Source organism: Schistocerca serialis, chromosome 5 (genome assembly GCF_023864345.2).
Source record: "Schistocerca serialis cubense isolate TAMUIC-IGC-003099 chromosome 5, iqSchSeri2.2, whole genome shotgun sequence".
Lineage (NCBI taxonomy): Eukaryota > Metazoa > Arthropoda > Insecta > Orthoptera > Acrididae > Schistocerca > Schistocerca serialis.
In genome coordinates this window covers 55,168,705-55,191,287 of record NC_064642.1, presented here as the reverse complement: position 1 = coordinate 55,191,287, position 22,583 = coordinate 55,168,705, and the positions used below count along the sequence as shown (strand labels likewise).

The following is a 22,583-nucleotide window of genomic DNA, read 5'->3' as shown; positions in this document are numbered from 1 at the left end:
GCTGTTTTGAATATTTTTTTCTAAATAACCTCAGCGCTCGCGTATCTTCCCTAACATTATCACTCCGCTGGGCCCTACCTGTGCTAGTTTGTTAGTTAGTTAGTTGGTTGCGTGTTCCATTGATCAATCGCACAGTACGGTAGCCGTTATGATGTGGGACGTGTCAAGTGCACAAGAAATGCACATATGAAACAAAAAAAAATTATATATATATATATATATATATATATATATATATATATATATATATATATATATATATATTACAATACAGAGTTAAAGATGAACACTTCTTTTATTTACCCCATTCCCTTAAATGGCACAAAATGCATATACTATATTTACAGATTTATTTATTCCTATTCAAGAATTCATCTATGGTATAGAAGCAGTTGTCAAGGAGATATGATTTCACTTTATTTTTGAAGCTGTTACTGCTGTCTGTCAGTCACCTTATTTCATCTGGTAATTTGTCGAAAATTTTTATAGCAGCATATTTGAACCCTTTATGTGCCAAAGATAGGTTGAGCAAAGGATAGTGTAAGTCTTTCTTTTTTCTGGTATTATAATCATGAATGTCACTGTTGTTTTTAAACTGGTCCATGTTGTTGAGAGCAAATTTCATTAGTGAGTAGATGTATTGTTGGGCTGTTGGACGAATTCCATATCTTTTAAAAAGATGCCTGAAAGATGTGCGGCTATGAACCCCACACATTATTCTAACCACTTTCTTCTGAGCAGTGAATACTTTTTGTCTAAATGTTGAGTTACCCCAAAATATTATTCTGTATGACATCAGAGAGTGGAAGTATGCAAAGTATGTTAGCTTACTAATTTCTATACTCTCAAAATTGTCAATTGTTCTTATCGCAAAAGTTGCTGAACCTAGTCACTTTAGGAGATCCAAAATATGAATTTTCCAATTAAGATTCTCATCTATATGTACACCCAAAAACTTAGTATGCTCTACCCTGTCTACTGACTTCTGTTGATGTGTTATATTTATTGAAGGAACTGTACTTTTTGCAGCAGAAAATTGTATATACTGTGTTTTTTCAAAGTTTAGAGCAAGCCCATTTGCAGAAAACCAGTTAATGACTTTTCCAAAGACCATATTTGTATCATTTTCAACTGGACTTTCTTTTACTGGATTAATAATGATGCTTGTATCATCAGCAAACAGTGTCAGTTCAGCTTTCTGTTTCAGATAGGAAGGGAGGTCGTTCACATATATCAAGAACAGAAGGGGACCCATGATTGAACCCTGTGGAACACCTAATGTAATTTCACCCCAGTTAGGTGAAGTGGCAAACTTATTTAAATCACTTGACCCATATAAGTAAACTTTTTGCTTCCTGTTCTGTAGGTATGACTTAAACTACTAGTTAACGTTAAGTACGCCCGTATCCTAACCAAACAGTAATGAATGTATGGTGGGCGCATTACAAATATCAGTTCTCATTCTCGTGGTGATAGAACAGTCGCAGATGTTGAAGTTCCCTTATTTCTCTCGTTATTTCGGTCTCGATGGGCCACCCTAATTTTGTAGTGGAACACTTCGCTTTATAGCTCACACGAAGCTGATCGCAAGCACGAGAAACAAGAGGGTAGGCATATACGTACTACATTACGCCTCTGAACTACTTCAGGATAATCCTGCACAGAATGAAAAGTATGTGTGATACGGACATCTTTCAAATACATACCAGCTTGATTATAAAAGGACTTCACTACTTTACTTACTTAGAGAATTTTATTGAGAAGACTTATACAGGCAGTAGAGCTGTCATCTTGTAGAAAAATATGCGTTTCGTCCCACACATTCACTTTCACCTTAACTTCCACTCTCAATTTCACTTTGGTTGAATGAATGTGACTGCCATTGGTCATACAGAAAACGTGCCATCTAACGTTAGTTTCTTGCCACACTTTGTTCAGCACATCTGGTGTCATTTCTGCAGTGTCAGTCTGTATGGCTTCATGCGCCAACTTTTTCGTAACACTCTCCACACAGGTGACTGTGGAACTCCAAGCTCTCTCGACTCACGGTACGTTGATTTGCTTGGATTTCGAACAAAACACTCTCTCTCATCCGCTGGACGACATCCTCATAAACTCGAGGGCGACGTGGAGGCTTGTCATGACGAATGCTACAACTAGTTGAACAAAACTCTGATTCCATGAGGCCTACTAGGAGGTTCCTTATGGTACTCGGTACGAAGTTGTTGAACCCTTCTTGCCGACTTTGTTTTTTCCATCCGAAACACGCAACGAGTACTGTCCTGTGAAGTCTGTCATTTTTATTTTCGTTTTTCTGTCATCTAGTGGCTCTCTGAGCACCATGCGACTTAACTTCTGAGGTCACCAGTCCTCTAGAAATTAGAACTACTTAAACCTAACTAACCTAAGGACATCACACACATCCATGCGAGGCAGGATTCGAACCTGCAACCGTAGCGGTCGCGCGGTTCCAGACTGTGGCTCGTAGAACCGCACGGCCACTCCGGCTGGCTCATCTAGTGGCGGAATTCGGTGTTACAACGGAAAGTGAATGGAACTTTCGCTACAAGATGGCACCTAAATCACATATTTACTTCGTCTCAGTAAAATTCTACTATTAAGTGTAATTTCGAAGTCCTTTTAGAATCGTCTTATATAAAAACGGGTGATTTAAGGCTCTTATTTTGTTTATTACTAATGTTGAATCCCTACAGAAAGTGGAATATTCATAACAGCATTGCCTTTTCTTTATACTGATTACGAAAGTGTTAAATAAGAGAATAAATTGTTCTTGTGTCAAATCCCAAGTCTTTTCTGAATGAGTTACCATAGTTCACTTTGATAGAGACGATACTGTTAACTATGAATTTCGCGAGGAGCTGTATGATTTGGGATGAACACGATAGAATTTCTGGGCATGTGACGAACGGCCTACACTGAATCGCGAAAAGCCAGCACACATCGTTCTGACAATTCTTGTCTGGAAATTCGCGGTTCATTTCTGAGCGATTTAACCATAGTAATTGTCAAAACTTATCGAAGTAAGAGAAGAACCGAATAAAGCCGAGACAGGCCGAGCGTCGGCCTGCACGAGACCCGAACACCCGGCGTGCGTGCGGTTTGGCAGGTCGTGGCTGGCCCAGCTATAGAGTGGAGTGTTGTGATACGTCAGGTTTTCATGGCTGAGCTTCCGGAAGCACACCGTTGACATGTCTGTCCTCAGGGGCGCTAGCTGCGCAAGCCATTGACGTACGGGGCGGCAAGAGTATGGTCCTTCTGAACCCTCGATTCCGTATTTGAGTTCGTGTGACAGCCAAGGGGTCCTGGGACGATGAACCGCGTCTCATTAGGGCACGATCCTGCCGACAGATGGTGTAGACATTCCTCCTCCTTACACGAGCAGCCATCATTCAGACGTGTTTTCTCAATGTGAGAATCCAGTTGTGTGAACTTTCCCAATATACAGAATCTTGGCGGCACTACCTATACCTATCCTGTGGCGTTGCGCTGGAATGCCAATCGCCTGTGTTTTCGAGCGCACCAATTTGACAATTGTTGCATGCCGCCTACATAGTGTCCCTCTTACAGTGGACGGCAGCTTATTATGTTGTAGAGACTTTTCCGCGCTTCGCAGCCTACACGCAAGAGAAAGGCAGAATATTTCCTACGATGCACAAGCTGTCGCGCACGCAATGCGCCTCAGTTGGAGCTACTGGGTTTCGGCAAGCCCTCGCTGTGTGCATCCGGTACCTCCGAGTTCCAGGTAGCCCTCGGAGTATTCGCGACGCTCTCCCGTTTCTGTCATTCAGCGCGCCGCCCCTGTGCGGGTCCCAGAGAAACGGAACACCCGTAACGGGAGACGGGATGCGGGCCGCCGGACCACCCTCGGCTGTTAGGGTCGGCGATCCAAGCACTTCGTTCACACACAGCTGATAGCGGCTGTCGCAGCACCTGTTGGACCTAACCTAACCTTTTTTTTCTCCTGGACTACCCCTAAACCTCTTTCAGCATTTCGTCGCCGGGAAACTAGTGTTAGAGAAAAGAAAATATCGCTATGAACTTACAAGAAGTAGTCTTTAAACCTAATGTGGATTAGTTGTGTAGTATATGCATGGCGAATCCAAGCTGTACTTAAAAACTTTTAGGCGTTATGCTGAGCAATGGAAATGGAAATGAGCGTTTGGCTCCGTACGGGGCAGGTCTTATTACATTCGACGCCACATTAAGTGACCTGCGCACCGGATGGGGATGAAATGATGAGCGGAGAAAATCCCCGCCCTAGCCGGGAATCGAAACCCGACCCGTAGGACGGTAATCTGTGACGCTGACCACTTTTTTTTTCGGTATTGTTCGTTGCGTTTGGTCTTGGCGGACGTCGCAAGACATCTGTTCAAGTTGATCGTTGGTCCCTTTACTCAGTTTTTTTTTATTACAGAGGGCGAGCAGCCCTCTGACCGAACACGCTGAGCTACCGTTCCGGCTTTGCTGAATCACTCAGCTATCGGAGCGGACATGCTGAGCAATAGTCAGGTTCATGTTAGGTAGGTAGTTTATGTAGACGCGCGCTGGAAAGTTCGTTTATATGGGACGGACTTATTGTGCTATCCAGCTGGAATAGGCGATTTATATTAATTACGCTTATTAACTAGACTACTTTACAAAATTTCCTGGATTTGTAGGCAGTTACCGTACCCGTTAAGCATTCAGTGATTATAGTTCCATAGGTGTAAATATGTTTTGAAGAAGAATTCTGCATTAACAAACACAGTTTTCTTAATTTTCCACCCTTAGAAGTTTCATTAAAGGCTCATCATTGTCAATGGGTTTTAAATCGAAACCCTTAACTGCAGACAGGTGTTGTTGATATACATCAATTGGGACAACTGAAAATGTGTGCCCCGACCGGGACTCGAACCCGGGATCTCGTGCTTACATGGCAGACGCTCTATCCATCTGAGCCACCGAGGGGACAGAGGATAGTACGACTGCAGGGACCTATCCCTTGCACGCTACCCGTGAGACCCACATTCCCAACTGTCCACAACCTACATTCGTAGTGTTCCTAATAGACATTTGCCCATTCACTCATTACATGTAAGCAGGAGATCCCGCTTTCGAGTCCCGGTCGGGGCACACATTTCAGCTGTCCCCATTGATTAATATCAACAACACCTGTCGGCAGCTAAGGGTTTCGATTTAATTATCATTTCATTCTAGAAAAGCTGCACGGGCATCAATTGTATCTGTTCTTTCGGGAACAGATACTACCTCATATAGTTAAAGGCTACCCGCCCATTCACCTCCTGCGCACGTTTTGCCCCAACTCTTACGGGACTCGTCAGCTTAGTATGGCGCGAGTAATGAGTGAATGGGCAAATATCTAGTAGGAACATTATGAATCCATATCAGATGAAATTCCTTTTTGCCTACATTGCTTGAAAGCAAAATATTACCGCGAAAATATCGAACTTAGATTTCTATGTATTATTCTTACTTAACGAATGTAAACCGATGTTACGGTACTTACAAAGACAAAATTTTATGAGAGAACTGTTCATTTCTCTGTTCATTATTTGTAATGTCACGGAAATATCTTGTTCACAGCTCTTATGATTTGACTTTTGTGTTGGCAGGTTCTACCAGCACTGACGAAGAGTGTTGCCCCCTGGTGGCCACACCGAGAAGCATCACTGAAGTCCCCGACCGCCTCCTGATGGCGGGAATCACCCTACCAGGTGAGCTCCCGCGAACTATTATATCGGCGCTGGTGACTGATTATGAACGGAATGACTGGGCTGTTTTCACCGCTGTTTGTTCATTTTACCGGCACTGTTTAATAGGTTCAGTAGTTCTTTATGAAACTGTTTATATTAAGGCAAATATCAACTGTTTCCGGTGTGTCAATGCTTTTCCTTTCGTCTGATGCATGATGTGAGTCCCAAATACGGTAGAGGAGTTCCGATTCGAACAATATCTGTGCATCAGAATATGATTGTTAGACTTCTGTTTGAACTTCTGTGTCGAAATGATGGAAAATAAAATTTGCCTTACAACGAAAATACGAGTACGAGTAAAATGGAAATCGTGAAAGATCACTAAAATTCCTAAAAGTTCTATTATTGATTTCGCAGTTGGCGGGAGTTGTCCTTGAAATGACCAAAAGTCGACAGCCTGTTGTTGCATAACAGAAAATGAAGCTGTGTCTGTGCAAACACTACCGCTGCTCTGTCGGCTTGCGCCGCGGTGGAACAGCGACCAGTGGTACGTTTTCTGAGAAGTGAAGTTGTAGAGTGGTCACCGCGGATATGCATACTCTGAAAGTGAACCGCAACCATCTTTCGGCTGAAGTAACGCCACCGGCTTGGCGTTTTCCTGTAAGAGCAAATGCTTTGCTCTTCTTGGTCTAACCTGCACCGTTACAACAGCATTGTAAATACAGGGCTATTACCAATGATTGAAGCGATTTCATAAATTCACTGTAGCTCCATTCATTGACATATGGTCACGACACACTACAGATACGTAGAAAAACTCATAAAGTTTTGTTCGGCTGAAGCCGCACTTCAGGTTTCTGCCGCCAGAGCGCTCGAGAGCGCAGTGAAACAAAATGGCGACAGGAGCCGAGAAAGCGTATGTCGTGCTTGAAATGCACTCACATCAGTCAGTCATAACAGTGCAACGACACTTCAGGACGAAGTTCAACAAAGATCCACCAACTGCTAACTCCATTCGGCGATGGTATGCGCAGTTTAAAGCTTCTGGATGCCTCTGTAAGGGGAAATCAACGGGTCGGCCTGCAGTGAGCGAAGAAACGGTTGAACGCGTTCGGGCAAGTTTCACGCGTAGCCCGCGGAAGTCGACGAATAAAGCAAGCAGGGAGCTATACGTACCACAGCCGACGGTTTGGAAAATCTTACGGAAAAGGCTAAAGCAGAAGCCTTACCGTTTACAATTGCTACAAGCCCTGACACCCGATGACAAAGTCAAACGCTTTGAATTTTCGGCGCGGTTGCAACAGCTCATGGAAGAGGATGCGTTCAGTGCGAAACTTGTTTTCAGTGATGAAGCAACATTTTTTCTTAATGGTGAAGTGAACAGACACAATGTAAGATTCTGGGCGGTAGAGAATCCTCACGCATTCGTGCAGCAAATTCGCAATTCACCAAAAGTTAACGTGTTTTGTGCAATCTCACGGTTTAAAGTTTACGGCCCCTTTTTCTTCTGCGAAAAAAACGTTACAGGACACGTGTATCTGGACATGCTGGAAAATTGGCTCATGCCACAACAGGAGACCGACAGCGCCGACTTCATCTTTCAACAGGATCGTGCTCCACCGCAGTTCCATCATGATGTTCGGCATTTCTTAAACAGGAGATTGGAAAACCGATGGATCGGTCGTGGTGGAGATCGTGATCAGCAATTCATGCCATGGCCTCCACGCTCTCCCGACTTAACCCCATGCGATTTCTTTCTGCGGGGTTATGTGAAAGATTCAGTGTTTAAACTTCCTCTACCAAGAAACGTGCCAGAACACCGTGCTCGCATCAACGATGCTTTCAAATTCATTGATGGGGACATGCTGCGCCGAGTGTGGGAGGAACTTGATTATCGGCTTGATGTCTGCCGAATCACTAAAGGGGCACATATCGAACATTTGTGAATGCCAAAAAAAACTTTTTGAGTTTTTGTATGTGTGTGCAAAGCATTGTGAAAATATCTCAAATAATAAAGTTTTTGTAGAGCTGTGAAATCGCTTCAATCATTTGTAATAACCCTGTAGAATGAGCAGGACGAAATTGTTTTCCTTGCACTGTTTTAAGGATATAAAAAAACTTTTCTACGTTGATCTTGTTAGTAGCTGGTCTCTAGCCATTGCTTTGGGCTTCCTAAGGCCAATATTAAGGTGCTGCCTTTGTCTGTCATGTCCGACTATTTGTTAAAGCGAGGCCCTATTTGGTTCCACTCTATAAAATGGAATGCTGATGTGCCTAGATCGTTCTCTGTAAATCCAATAAAATGGCTTTTCCTTTTCAAAAACGTAATCAATGACGCCTTGTTCAAGTTTATTGGACGCACTTTATATGTCTTCCATAATTAAATTTTCCTTAAGACATATGGGCCTCAACGTTATCTACGATAATGATGGACGCTGGGGAAATGAATTTGTGCTATAGCTGGGACTTGAACCCCGATCTTCTGCTTACTAGGCAGATGTGTTTGCCATTACATCACTATACCAGTATAGGTAACACACCTGTACGGACTGCCGTATCCATGCCCTCCCTAACACAAACTTCAATTCACAAATGTGTGAATTCCTAAGGGACCAAACTGCTGAGGTCATCGGTCCCTTCGATTCACGCCTTCCACATATTTTTCACTTCTTAAACTTTTAGTATTGCTGGGCCTCTCTGATACTGGAATAACATCCCAGGTTTCTACATAGTGGGGAAATCCTACCTGTAACTCAGGTGTATATGGTCTATAGAGCTTATATAATTAAATTTTGCTTGAGACATGTAAGTCTCAACTTTATCAGTGAGTATGGTAGAAGCTGAAGAAATTTTTAAAATTTGTTCTAAAGCTGGGACTTGACCCCACGTCTCCTGCTTACTTGGTAAATGTGTTAGCGGTTACACCACTGTCAATGCAGATAACACAGCTGTAAGGAGTACCCTAGTGTTTGTGTTAGGGAGGACATAGGACTAGGGTAGTCCATGCAACTGTGCTACTGCACTACCATGGTGGTGTAATGGCTAACACATCTGCCAAGTAAGCAGAAGTGATGGGTTCAAGTTCCGGCTACAGCACAAATTTTAATTCACTTCTTCAGCTTCTGTCAGTATTGTACTCTGCACAAGCTTCCCATAATCCTTTACCATCTACAGCGTCTCTTTTTTTTCCTAGGACTCCTCTTTCCAGCGCATTACGTGGAACATGAAATTGCTGTACTGCTGTAGAAGAAGACTTATTATCATTCTTTACTTCCTCAATCCCATTTTACATCGCAATGTGACCCAACGTTTGCTGCTGTGATTTCTCGACATATTTTATAGGCCTCTTTATGCCCTAATATCTGCAACAGACCGTTTTCAATCGCATTTTTCTAGTAGCCGAAAAATGGTTTTAAATAACATTTGCCGGGCGTTGCGGCCGAGCGGTTCTAGGCACTTCAATCCGGAACCGCGCTGCTGCTACGGTCGCAGGTTCGAATCCTGCCACGGGCGTGGATGTGTGTGATGTCCCTAGGTTAGTTAGGTTTAAGTAGTTCTAAGTTCTAGTGGACTGATGACCTCAGATGGTAAGTCCCATAGTGCTTAGAGCCATTTGAACCATTTTGAAATAACATTTGTTAATTAATTCAAAATCGTCACAGAGTGACAAAACGACGGATGGTAGCTTTGTTTGTTACAGAATGTAGAAGCCAGTCTGTAGTATTATGTAATTTGTAGGGAAGTAACTATGTCTTACTGGGATAAACACACTAAAAATGAACTGTTGGGGAAAACGGCCACCCTGGTCACTTTTCACGACAAGTAATCGTATCGGCATTGGTGGTTCACACATAAAACTGTCAAATCGAAAGAAACAACAAGAAACAACGTTTTTAAGCCAAAATATGTTGTTCGAAATCTGATAAAGTAATATTACTCTACGTGTGAGTTAACAAGAATAATAGTATAAATGACTTATCTTACATGAGACGACTGAAAACTGGAACAGTTTTTACGAAAAGATAACCGAACAAGCTTGCTCTTTCAAACTCACGGACAATCTTCATCTACATCCATACTCCGCAAGCTACCTGACGGTGTGTGGCGGAGAGTGCTTTGAGTACCTCTATCGGTTCTCCCTTCTATTCCAGTCTCGTATTGTTCGTGGAAAGAAAAATTGTCGGTATGCCTCTGTGTGGGCTCTAATCTCTCTGATTTTATCCTCATGGTCTCTTCGCGAGATATACGTAGGAGGGAGCAATATACTGCTTGACTCCTCGGTGAAAGTATGTTCTCGAAACTTCAACAAAAGCCCGTACCGAGCTACTGAGCGTCTCTCCTGCAGAGTCTTCCACTGGAGTTTATCTATCATCTCCGTAACGCTTTTGCAATTACTAAATGATCCTGTAACGAAGCGCGCTGCTCTCCGTTGCATCTTCTCTCTCTCTTCTATCAACCCTATCTGGTACGGATCCCACACTGGTGAGCAATATTCAAGCAGTGGGCGAACAAGTGTACTGTAACCTACTTCCTTTGTTTTCGGATTGCATTTCCGTAGGATTCTTCCTACGAATCTCAGTGTGGCATCTGCTTTACCAACGATCGACTTTATGTGATAATTCCATTTTAAATCATTCCTAATGCCTACTCCCAGATAATTTATGGAATTAACTGCTTCCAGTTGCTGACCTTCTATATTGTAGCTAAATGATAAAGGATCCTTCTTTCTATGTATTAGCAGCACATTACACTTGTCTGCATTGAGATTCAATTGCCATTGCTTGCACCATGCGTCAATTCGTTGCAAATTCCCCTGCATTTCAGTACAATATTCTATTCTTACAACTTCTCGATATACTACAGCATCACCCGCAAAAAGAGCCTCAGTGAACTTCCGATGTCATCCACAAGGTCATTTATGTGTATTGTGAATAGCAACGGTCCTACGACACTCCCATGCGGCACACCTGAAATCACTCTTACTTCGGAAGATTTCTCTCCATTGAGAATGACATGCTGCGTTCTGTTATCTAGGAACTCTTCAATCTAATCACGCAATTGGTCTGATAGTCCATATGCTCTTTGTTCATTAAACGACTGTGGGGAACTGTATCGAACGCCTTGTGGAAGTCAAGAAACACGGCATCTACCTGGGAACCCGTGTCTATGGCCCTCTGAGTCTCGTGGACGAATAGCGCGAGCTGGGTTTCACACGATCGTCTTTTTCGAAACCCATGCTGATTCCTACAGAGTACGTGTATGTCAGAATTAGTCTGATCACTTCTCGACAGCAGCAGTTCTGTCCAGGGCAAAAAGTACGCAGTGGGCACTTTTCCCGCGCTGGCCACTTTACCGCACCTTCTCCCCTACCTAATCTGAGCTTGTCCTCCGTCTGTAATGACCTCTTCGACGAGGAGCTGTTAAACACTCATCTTCCTTCGCTCTTCGTAGAGACTTCCCTACAACAGAGTAAAACGGCAGTGGCTTGTACTTTCCTACAGCAGAGTGAAACGGCAGCGGCTTGTACCACACGCGCTTGCAAACGTCGCGTACCGAGACGTGAGCAGATTTGCCTAGGATGGGGGAGGGGGTCCTCGTGTAACACGGGAGGTGGTACCCGGTGGCGCCGCGTGGGACACAAGCGCTAATGGCGGGCTCGCGTGCCGGCCGCACCAGAGTATGAACCGTGGACGGGCGATACCAGCCGCCCCTCTCGCCTGCACGTCTCCATTGTCTGCGTCTGCCCGCCATCGACTGCGGGGCGCCTGGGAGAAACGCCTGCTCCTTTGTGCGGGCGCCGTGCAGACCGACGCCTGGCACGGCTCGTAAAAAACTTTGACACGGTCGTCTCTTACGGCAGTTCCTCGTAGGCGGAAGAGATTCGTTTTTCTGTCATTTCTACCGCAAAGGATGAATTTATTTTGCTACACAGTTTTAACATTGCAACTTCCTGGCAATTTAAAACTGTGTGCCGGGCCGAGACTCGAACTCGAGTTCGAGTCTCGGTCCCGCACACAGTTTTTATCTGCCAGGTAGTGTCATATCAACGTGTACCACCGAAAATGCAGGCTGCATGGCACCTGCTACCGATATATAAATCTTTTTTGAATTGTATGTAAAAATTTGTAATTTAAATGCTTTCCTTTAATAAGTAAGGACATTGCTTCACTGTATGTGTACATTTAGGTAGAAGTCTGTTGACATTTCATTGTATTTATCTGTGAAACTTATAAGCTCTGGGAAGAAGCCAAAGGAATTGTTATTTGCATCGACAAGCAACGATAATAACAGTGCTTGTTTGTTGTAAAATCTTTGGGTAGGGAGTTGTTACGGAGAGCGCGCGTAGAGAGCTTTTAGTGTGCGGAAGTGTGGTGTTAACGCTCTCGCAGTAGAGAGTACCATTTTCGGCGGCATCATGTACGCGCGCCGGCCAGATGATTAGTAGCTGGAGGAAGAACAGTGGACGGGCAGAAGAGGCTGTATTAATTGCAATTGCCCGTTCCTGTAATTAGCCGTGGCCCCACAAGATGCTACCGTTTCCAACGACAGCAGCAGTTCCAGAAACACAGATTCGTCGTCGGCTCCGAGTTTCGTCGCACTCAACAGCGCTGAAGTAAGACTGTTCGTTGGTAGAAGGTATTAACGGCTAACCCAGCATCGCAACTGAATGTGATTTGATTAATGAACTTTGTTTAAACATTCAGGGTTATTGTGTCCTCATTGCCCCCGACATTGTTACGAAGCAGGGTCCTTGTTCCTTTTTTTCCCTTATATGCTAACCGAAGTTCGATGATCTATCACTGCAAAAAATCCAAATCTAAAGAAAATGCGCAAATTAAGAGTGCTGAACTTTTATTTATTTTACATATAGCTTGGAGTACATGGCTGTTTGGTTTGGTACGTATTCTAGTATTTAATTCCGTTCAAGTCAGTAAAAAAAGGCTCAGTTGTTCAGACAATAACATGAAATCCACTTTGAAAATTAAGTAACTGCAAAGTAAAAAGTGCTTGCCTTTCTCTAAAGCTCTTTGATGACGTTATGTTGAGGTCTCTGAAAGTCATTGTTCACGTAACGAAGTTCAATACTAACATACAGTTTAAGTGGATATTTTCAAATCATTACTCGATTGCCTTTCTCAAACTTTAATGACAAACTTAACGTAAAAGTGACTTCTCAGTTTTCTTTACCATTACATACTCACTTAAAATTAGTGTCAAAAAACGTGACAACCTTTAGTTGCCACGTCAGTGTTTAATAACAAATGTTTCTCTTTCCCACCATCTTGTACAGGATTTTGGATGTAAATCGCCCTAGTGGGCTGGCGACCGTAATTATTTCCTTTTCGTTCATTAGTGTAACTTTTGCATTCATTCTCAGTGGTACCCCTTTTATGTCCAGTGTTATTCGTGAGTGAATGCCTAAAATAACTTTCATTTTTCCAGATTGTAGTCCTGTTCAGTTTAATTATTTTTTTAGTAGACTTTTCTATCAGAAAGATGGGTTGTACACTTTCCCCCTACTTATCGGTATTACTTCTTCAGCAAATATAGCCTTATCCAATTAGAAAAATTCCATTAGGTATACACGCGATCCACGGTCATATTTTATATCGCAAGCAGGATAGGTCGATTAGTAAGCGAGAGGTTACAAGCGCACACTCCACTGTAGAGTGAAAATCTCATTCTAGAATTTCAACAATTTTCAGTGGTTCAATAGTTCAGAGATACTTGAAACATTCATTGGCGGAAAAAAATCGCAACACCAAAAGATAATTAATGTATGGTAATGAAATTTAGGGAATACATTTCTCTAGATAACATATTTAAGTGATTAATATTGCAAATGTGATACACTGGTATATCAGTAACCGGTGTAACCGCCAGAATGTTGAATGCAAGCACGCAAACGTACATGCATTGTTATGTACAGGTGCCTGATGTCAGTTTGTGAGATGGTGTTCCATACCTGTTGCGTTTGGTAGGTGAGTACAGAGACGGTTAACGCTGGTTGTGGATGACGCTCCAGTTGTCGTCCGACGATGTCTCATGTGTGCTCGATTAGAGACCGATCTCGTGATCGAGCAGGCCAAGGCGACACGTCGACACTCTGTAGAGGATGCTGGTTTACAACAACAGAATGTGAGCGAGCGTTGTTCTTTTGGAAAACACTACCCCTCGAATGCTGTTCATACCGCCAGGGTAGCCGCGCGGTCTGAGGCGCCTTGCCACGGTTCAAAAATGTTCAAATGTATGTGAAATCTTATGGGACTTAACTGCTAAGGTCATCAGTCCCTAAGCTTACACACTACTTAACCTAAATTATCCTAAGGACAAACACACGCACCCATGCCCCATGGAGGACTCGAACCTCCGACAGGACCTGCCACGGTTCTCGTGGCTACCCCCGTCGGAGGTTCGAGTCCTCCATCGGGCGCGAGTGTGTGTGTTGTCCTTATCGTGAGTTACTTCAAGTTAGACTAAATAGCGTGTAAGCCTAGGGACCGATGACCTCAGCCGTTTGGTCCCATAGGAACTTATCAAAAAAAAGCAAAAAAAAAAAATAAATAAAAATGCTGCTCATGAATGTCAGCACAACGTGTCGAATCACCAGACTGCCGTACAAAACTGCAGTCTGTGTGCGCTCGCTCTCATACTAAATCGCACTCTTAGTAGCGAGAACTGACACTGGTGAACGTACAACATAATGTAAGCGAAGTCATTCCATTATACGTGATTCCGTAAATGAGCAGTTACACAGATAACTTTCAATGTGTGTCTACGAGTCCCCATTGAGCTCAAGATGAAGTATTGTTCGGGTTTGTTCACATGTGCCTGAAACGCAAACATCTCAATTACATCCGTATCTAAATCATCCGAAATTTCACCCATGACCTACCCGAACGAGAAATACAGTACTACTACAGAACTTTACATGTTATAGTTTACTGCATTCTCGTACATGTAGAAATGTCGAAACAAGCGAGGCAACTCTGACCCCTCGACTTATCTTAGAGCCGGCCCGTGTGGTCGACAGGTTCTGGGCGCGTCAGTCTGGAACCTCGAGACGCTACGGTCGCAGGTTCGAATCCCACCTCGGGCATGGATGTGTGCGATATCCTTAGGTTAGTTAGGTTTAAGTAGTTCTGAGTTCTATGGGACTGATGACCTCAGATGATAAGTCCCATAGTGCTCAGAGCCATTTGAACCATTTGAACTTATCTTAGAAGACAGGTCAAGGAAACGCGGTGGTGGTGGTTAGTGTCATTAGAGACGGAGCGCAAGCTCAGGTTAGGGAATGATTGGGAAGGATATCGGCCGTGCCCTTTCAAAGGAACCATCCGGCATTTGCTTGAAAAGATTTAGGGAAATCACGGAAAACCTAAATCAGGATGGCTGGAGACGGGATTGAACCGTCGTCCTCCCGAATGCGAGCCCAGTGTGCTAACCACTGCGCCACCTCGCTCGGTCAAGGAAAGGCAAGTCTGCATTTATAGCGTATGTAGATTTCGAGAAAGCGTTTGACAGTGTTGACTGGAAAACACTCTTTAAATTTCTGACTGCAGTAGGCGTGAAATAGAGGCACCGAAAGGTTATTTCCAACTTATACAGCAACTAGAAGCCAGCTAAAAGAAACGGAGGGCCTAAAAGAAAGCAGCTGTTAAGAATGGAATGAGACACGGTTGTAGCTTACCCCAACGTTATTCAGTCTGTACATTGAGAAAGCTGTGAAGAAAAGGAAGGAGAAATTTGGGAAGCGAATTAAAGTTCTTGGAGAAGAAATAAGAACGTTGCAGTGTGGCGTTGACATTGTAATTCTATCATATAGAGGAAAGGGTTTGGAAGCGCAGGTCAAACGAATGAACGGTGTCTTGAAAGGAGCGCAGAAGATCAACAATAAGAAAAGCCAAACAAGGATAATGGCGTTTGTAGTTGAATTAAATGAGGCGATGCTGAGAGAATTAGACTGGGAAGCTAGACACTAAAAGTAGTAGATGAGTTTTGCCATCTGGGCAGTAAAATAACTTATGATCACCGAAGTGCACTGGATGTAAAATGTAGAGTGGCAGTGGCAAGGAAAGCCTTTCTGGAGAAGAGAAGTTTGTTAACAACGAATGTACATTTAAGTGTTGGGAACTCTTTTCTGAAGCCGCTGGTCGGGATTGTAGCCTTGTATGATAGATGAACGTGGATAATAAGCAATTCAGACAAGAAGACAGTAGAAGCTTTCGAAAAGTGGTGTCACAGAAGAATGCGGAAGATGAGGAGGAACTGAAGAGAATTGTGGGCAAAAGACGTTTGTGGAATAGCTTGACTAAAAGAAGGGATGAGTTGATAGGAGACATTTTGATACACCAAGGTATTGTCAGTGTAGTATTGGACGGCTGTGTGTGTGTGTGTGTGTTTGTGTGTGTTTGTGTGTGTGTGTGTGTGTGTGGAGGGGTGGGAGGCGGAAGCGGTGAAAATTCCAGAAGAGGACCAAGAGACGAGTACCGTTAGCAAGTTCAAGGTGTGTGGGTTGCGGTAGTGATTTGGAAATAAAGAGTCTGGCAGAGAATAGAGTAGCGTGGAGAGCTGCATCAAACCAGTCTTCCGACAGAAGACAACAACAACAACAACATCCAGAGATTGCTGCACCCACCCTACTACTACTATTACTATTACTACTACTACAGTACGTTACATTTTGCAGACGAAGTACACATGTACCTGCTCAACGAGGCGTTTCTCTGATGTCGTCCAATGTGGATATAATACTACACTCGTCTTTGAAGTGAGTTGTGAATTATTTGAAACACCTTCGGGTCATCTCCTAAAGTATGACAAAACCGTGGAACTCGCTGCTTCAGTTCTTCGACCTTATCGGCGAGAGATATGTGCACATCTCTTACGAGTGACTCCAAGCAGATAAACCCAGAGGATAGACATCAGGTGATTTTTAAGGCCGAACACAGGCCGTGTTGGACATGTATTGGTAAGTTAGATGTCGTATTATATTGACAGCTATTCTCCGTCATGAATCTACTATATTTCCAGAATTGGTCCATGATTGAAATTTGATCACTCTTAGACGGGGACTTAATCGCGAAGTTAACGTTTCAAACATTTATACTGAGTAGGACAATATTTCATATTGAGTTAAGTCCCGGCTCGCAACTACACAGACTGATTATCCCGCATGTGGCAGTTTTTCGTACCCACTTTTACTGGAACATTTTTCCTTTTGTTATCATATATTTTCACCTGTATCAGTTTTCTCTGTTAATTATGATATAGCCGGCGGCTGTGGCCGAGCGGTTCTAGGCGATTAAGTCCGGATCCGCACTGCTGCTACGGTCGCAGGTTCGAATCCTGCCTCAGGCATGGACGTGTGTGATGCCCTTAGGTTAGTTAGGCTTAAGTAGTTGTAAATCTAGGGGATTGATGACCTCAGGTGTTAAGTCCCATAGTGCTTAGAGCCATTTGAACAATTGTGATGTATCATACGTACGACACCTCAACGGAAACAGTATAAAATTATTAAAATCATTTTTATGACTAAAAATCTTTTGTTCAAATGGTTGTGACCATTATGGGACTTACCTTCTGAGGTCATCAGTCCCCTAGAACTTAGAACTACTTAAATCTAACTAACCTAAGGACATGCCCGAGGTAGGATTCGAACCTGCGACCGTAGCGGTCTCGCGGTTCCAGACTGTAGCGCGTAGAACCGCACGGCCACTCCGGCCGGCAAAAAGAAAAGGAAAACGCAGTCGAACACATGTGCACATTATAACGTGAGATGTGCTTGATGTTTCAGTGGTTTCCATCACGTTATGGCCCCTACCTTGGGCTATACGTGAAACAATGAAATGAGAGTATCTTAGTTGAAACAAACAGAAGGGCAGCAGAGTGGAAAGGGCGCGTCAGCTGCCGACAGCGATGGCCAGAAGTGTGCCGGCTCGGGCTGTGGAATGCGTGGCGGGGAGCGGGCGTCCACAGGTAGGCAGGCGCACGTCCTGGTCGTGGTACTGGGGCTGGCAGGTAGCAGCCGCCTAGCGGTCGGCCGTCTTAATTACAGAAGCTGCCGCGGCCGCCCATCTGACAGATCTCGCCGCGCCCCGGTCACCACTCGCACGACATCGACCCCGCCACGTCGGCGAGCCGCCGACCTCATATCTCCGTGTTATTAGTCGCTCGATACGATCGTACGCCTTCTCCGTTCGGGGCCATCCATCACGGGCGGAATACGATCGGTAAACGAGTAGGCACGCGGCTATCGAGATGGGACTTAACAACATTTAGTAGGCGTCCCACCGTCTGTCCAGTGTTGTCGGTAGTGCCTGTTCCAACTCCGAAGTAGCTCCTCCCGGTCTGTAATCTAGAAATGTCTCGCTCACGTTATCTGTGCACTCCCGTAGCCGTATGTGGACGTGCTTAGTTCTGTGACAGAAGTGCGCTCGAAATCCGCTGTTGTTTTCCATCTACATAAATGATCTTTTGGATAGGGTGGATAGCAATGTGCGGCTGTTTGCTGATGATGCTGTCGTGTACTGGAAGGTGTCGTCGTTGAGTGATTGTAGGAGGATACAAGATGACTTGGACAGAATTTGTGATTGGTGTAAAGAGCGGCAGCTAATTCTAAATATAGGTAAATGTAAGTTAATCCAGATGAATAGGAAAAAGAATTCCGTAATATTTGAATACTCCATTAGTAGTGTAGTGCTTGACACAGTCACGTCGATTAAATATTTGGGCGTAACACTGCAGAGCGATATGAAGTGGGACAAGCATGTAATGGCAGTTGTGGGGAAGGCGGATAGTCGTCTACGGTTCATTGGTAGAATTTTGGGAAGATGTGGTTCATCTGTAAAGGAGACCGCTTATAAAACACTAATACGACCTATTCTTGAGTACTGCTCGAGCTTTTGGGATCCTTATCACGTCGGATTGAGGGAGGACATAGAAGCAATTCAGAGGCGGGCTGCTAGATTTGTTACTGGTAGGTTTGATCATCACGCGAGTGTTACGGAAATGCTTCAGGAACTCGGGTGGGAGTCTCTGGAGGAAAGAAGGCGTTCTTTTCGTGAATCGCTACTGAGAAAATATAGAGAACCAGCATTTGAGGCTGACTGCAGTACAATTTTACTGCTCCCAACTTATATTTCGCGGAAAGACCACAAAGATAAGGTAAGAGAGATTAGGGCTCTTACAGAGGCATATAGGCAGTCATTTTTCCCTCGTTCTGTTTGGGAGTGGAACAGGGAGAGAAGATGCTAGTTGTGGTACGAGGTACCCTCCGCCACGCACCGTATGGTGGATTGCGGAGTATGGATGTAGATGTAGAAATCTGTAAAGGCGGTACATGTTCTACGATGCTAGACTGACTGAGACGTATTATACGATGAACACCTCGACGGAATACTGCCGAACTGCTATTCAAACATTTCCATTCCTATGTGATATATTGATTACAATTTAATCCTTCTGCGAGCTTATTTTCAGTATAGAAAAAAATATTCCTAGAGATGGAGAGCGGTGTCAGTAAATCAGAGGTGATTGGATGTGTCTAAAGTTAGCGGAAGTTTCTAGATGGAGATAGCAACGAAGTATGCACTAGAGGACGTCCACGTGCACATGATCGCCACCTGTCGGACACTGAGGAAGGTGCAGTCATTGGGAAGAGGGATGGTACAGCCAATTCATTTTAGCCCGATGACAGCGGAAGGTGGGGGTGACAATTTGTCTCAGAAGTAGGAAGGGGTCCTTCCAGAAGGACTGCGAGAAGATCGTAAGACTGTTCGACTGCCTCTTACGAATAAACACTCAGTCTTCAGGCCACAAGTCGCCCATCGGGACCATCCGACGGCCGTGTCATTCTCAGCTGAGGATGCGGATAGGAGGGGCGTGTGGTCAGCACACCGCTCTCCCGGTCGTTATGATGGTTTTCTTTGACCGGAGCCGCTACTATTGGGTCGAGTAGCTCCTCAATTGGCATCAAGAGGCTGAGTGCACCCCGAAAAATGGCAACAGCGCATGGCGGCTGGATGGTCACCCATCCAAGTGCCGGCCACGCCCAACAGCGCTTAACTTCGGTCATCTCACGGGTAGCGGTGTATCCACTGCGGCAAGGCCGTTGCCCCTCTTAGGAATAGTCGGATTATGAAAGTTGTGATCCAGTCAAAGTTTACAGGCAGTGTGTCACGACGAACTATCGGGAACAGATTAATGTGAGTTTCGCATAGATCTCGAGTTCCCATACGGCGTTTACCACTGACATCATACCACAGACAACAGAAATTTGTAATATGTAGAGCCTGATACATTGAGTGGCATGGACTGTGGTACTGAGCGATGAGACTCGTTTGCGTTTTCGACCGTCAGATCGTCGGCATCGTCCCCCTAGATGACCTGGGGAAAGGTCACGCAGGGGACCGATTGTCGAGATCATACCGCACCACGTTTTGTTATCATGGCGTGGCGAGCTACTGGATATGACAAAAGGGCTGATTTGATAATTATTGCTTGAAGATCGATTTCTCGGCAATACGTGGCGAGAATGATAAACTCTGTTGTCCTAACCTTCATGACCAGCTACGATATTTATTTTATTTCATTTGTTGCTTTTTATTACCATTGCAAGATTAGGGTCATTAGGCCATCTCTTACATCCAAACAGGCGTCCTAAAAATTTTTCATGTTGAAGTTATATTTAATATACTACATTACAAAAATGTAGTGATTACTGTAGTCCAGAGAAATGAAAAAAAAAAGGTAGATGCGAGGAGCACTCACGCTCTCAGAATTCCGTACAAACATAGTTATGTATGTACATATATATGGGTGAGTCCGTGAGAATCGAAATATGCATCATAAATGGCCGTATATTTTGACTGCATTGACTTAGAAGCTTAAAGTTTAACACTGCTAAAGCACGGTAGACCTCAATATTTTCCTCAAATTTCAACTTTCAAAATGATGGAGAGCAGCTATGAGTTGTTTCCTTTGTGGCTTTATTAAATCAAATCCAGAATTCGGCTAGTAACTAGCCATTATCAATGCAGTATTTCATACTTTTAATACATGCCTAGACTACTGATCATGAATCAACTGTGACAAGAGCCCGAACAACAGGGGTTGACGTACTGGGGCACGTATTAAAAACCTGAAACACTGCATTGATAATAGCTAGTTACTAGACGAAATCTGGATTTGTTTTATAAATCCAGACATAAAATGACTGAAAATCATATCACACTCGTTGAGTGCATTCCACATTCCTAATGGAAGGTAATTTCAACTTCAGACCTCCGGTCATTCCTGAAAGTAAAGGGCCCTAACAGACGGGTGGACAGGTAGACGGATAACAGAGTGTTTCTGTAAGGATTCCGTTTTTACTGACTGAGTTTCGGAACCCTAAAAAACACATTACATTCGTTCATGAGAACTGCAGCAGTAAGGACAAGTTACAGACAGGTAGATCTAAACTAAGTAAACTGGCAGCAATAGACGTCAGACAAGTGGAGGAAGGAGAGAAAGACGAACGTGATAAAGCACAATTAATGAAGTAAAGAAAAAGAAACTGACGTGACTCATTGAGAAAAGGAAAGAGAAAGAAGGGGAAGTGGGAGAAGGCGTTTAATATTTGCTTCGCTGTTTGACAGATGGAAAATATGTCACATACGCTAATTTTTTGGGGAAACGTTATGGTGGCGACAAAGGGAAATGATTCGGCTTCTTCTTAAAAGGGAGAATGCATTTCAGAGGCAGACGGCCTCAACAGCGAATGAGTTTGGTAATGTTTTTGCTTCGTGGATGAGCACAGTTAGGAGACGGCTGTGCGTATTCCAGCAGGATATTGCAGGACCTCACACGCAGTTCACACTACAAACGCTTTGACGAACGTACGTATCCTGAGTGGCCCGTTCAGTTGCCAGTGTCTGTAAACGTACTGTCATTAGTGAACGGTTAGGATCTTTCCTAAAAACACGCTGGTGAACACTTGTTCAGACGTTTTCAACCTTAAAAAATTATAATGTTTAATCACTCCGTCACTCTATAAATGTACAGTAGAGGTCTTCGCACTGGAAGCGACATTTTATAGCACCTCGGGTCACAGTTGTGATTCTTTTATTACATTTGTTTCATTATTCTCTCAGTGCTATATGGCTGTCAGATGCATTTATGACATGATCGCGAGAAAAACTGTACATTACCTCAGTTCCACAACCTAACTGTAGCTGAGCGTCTAGCGTCGCTGATTTCGTCCAGGGGACAGGAGAGCTGTAACCCGTGCGAAGCACCAGCAGCATCCAACAAGCACAGATACCCAAGGTTGGCAGCCAAGAATATTCTAGCCTATAATGAAACAGTATTATCACTGAGAAACGGCTGCTGTTAGGAATCTTAGAAAAAGCTCCTAAATACATTAGCTACAAATTTAAATCTGTTTACTGAACTTGATATTGACGTTAACAAAAGAATTAATAAAATCCACATGGAATCCAGTCAATCTTTTCTGAGAAGTACAATAAAATTAGTATAAGATTTCGTGCGCTGAAGTTCGTCAGTGCTCAGGAATCATAAGTCCACTTGTCCACGGCTGTGTATCACGAGTAATTGCATTATACCAATGCAGTATTAGATTTATTAACATAATTTTTGTGACATATTCAGTCTAGGACATACGTCGATGAATGTGGTTCAAATGGTTCTGAGCACTATAGGACTTAAAATCTGAGGTCATCAGTCCCCTATAACTTAGAAGTACTTAAACTTAACCAACCTAAGGCCGTCACACACATCCATGCCCGAGGCAGGATTCGAACCTGCGACCGTAGCGGTCGCGTGGTTCCAGACTGTAGCGCCTAGAACCGCTCGGCCACAGCAGCC

The 22,583-nt window shown here is 43.9% G+C and overlaps 1 protein-coding gene across 1 annotated transcript in view; it reads left to right on the top strand.

Moving 5' to 3' along the window:
* Positions 1 to 22,583, top strand: part of LOC126481741 (puratrophin-1-like) — a 728,422-nt gene that overhangs the window by 82,736 nt on the left and 623,103 nt on the right. The window contains exon 2 of the mRNA XM_050105696.1: positions 5,634 to 5,735. Within this exon, the coding sequence (XP_049961653.1) occupies positions 5,634 to 5,735 (102 nt within the window). The remainder of the gene's footprint in view (positions 1 to 5,633; positions 5,736 to 22,583) is intronic.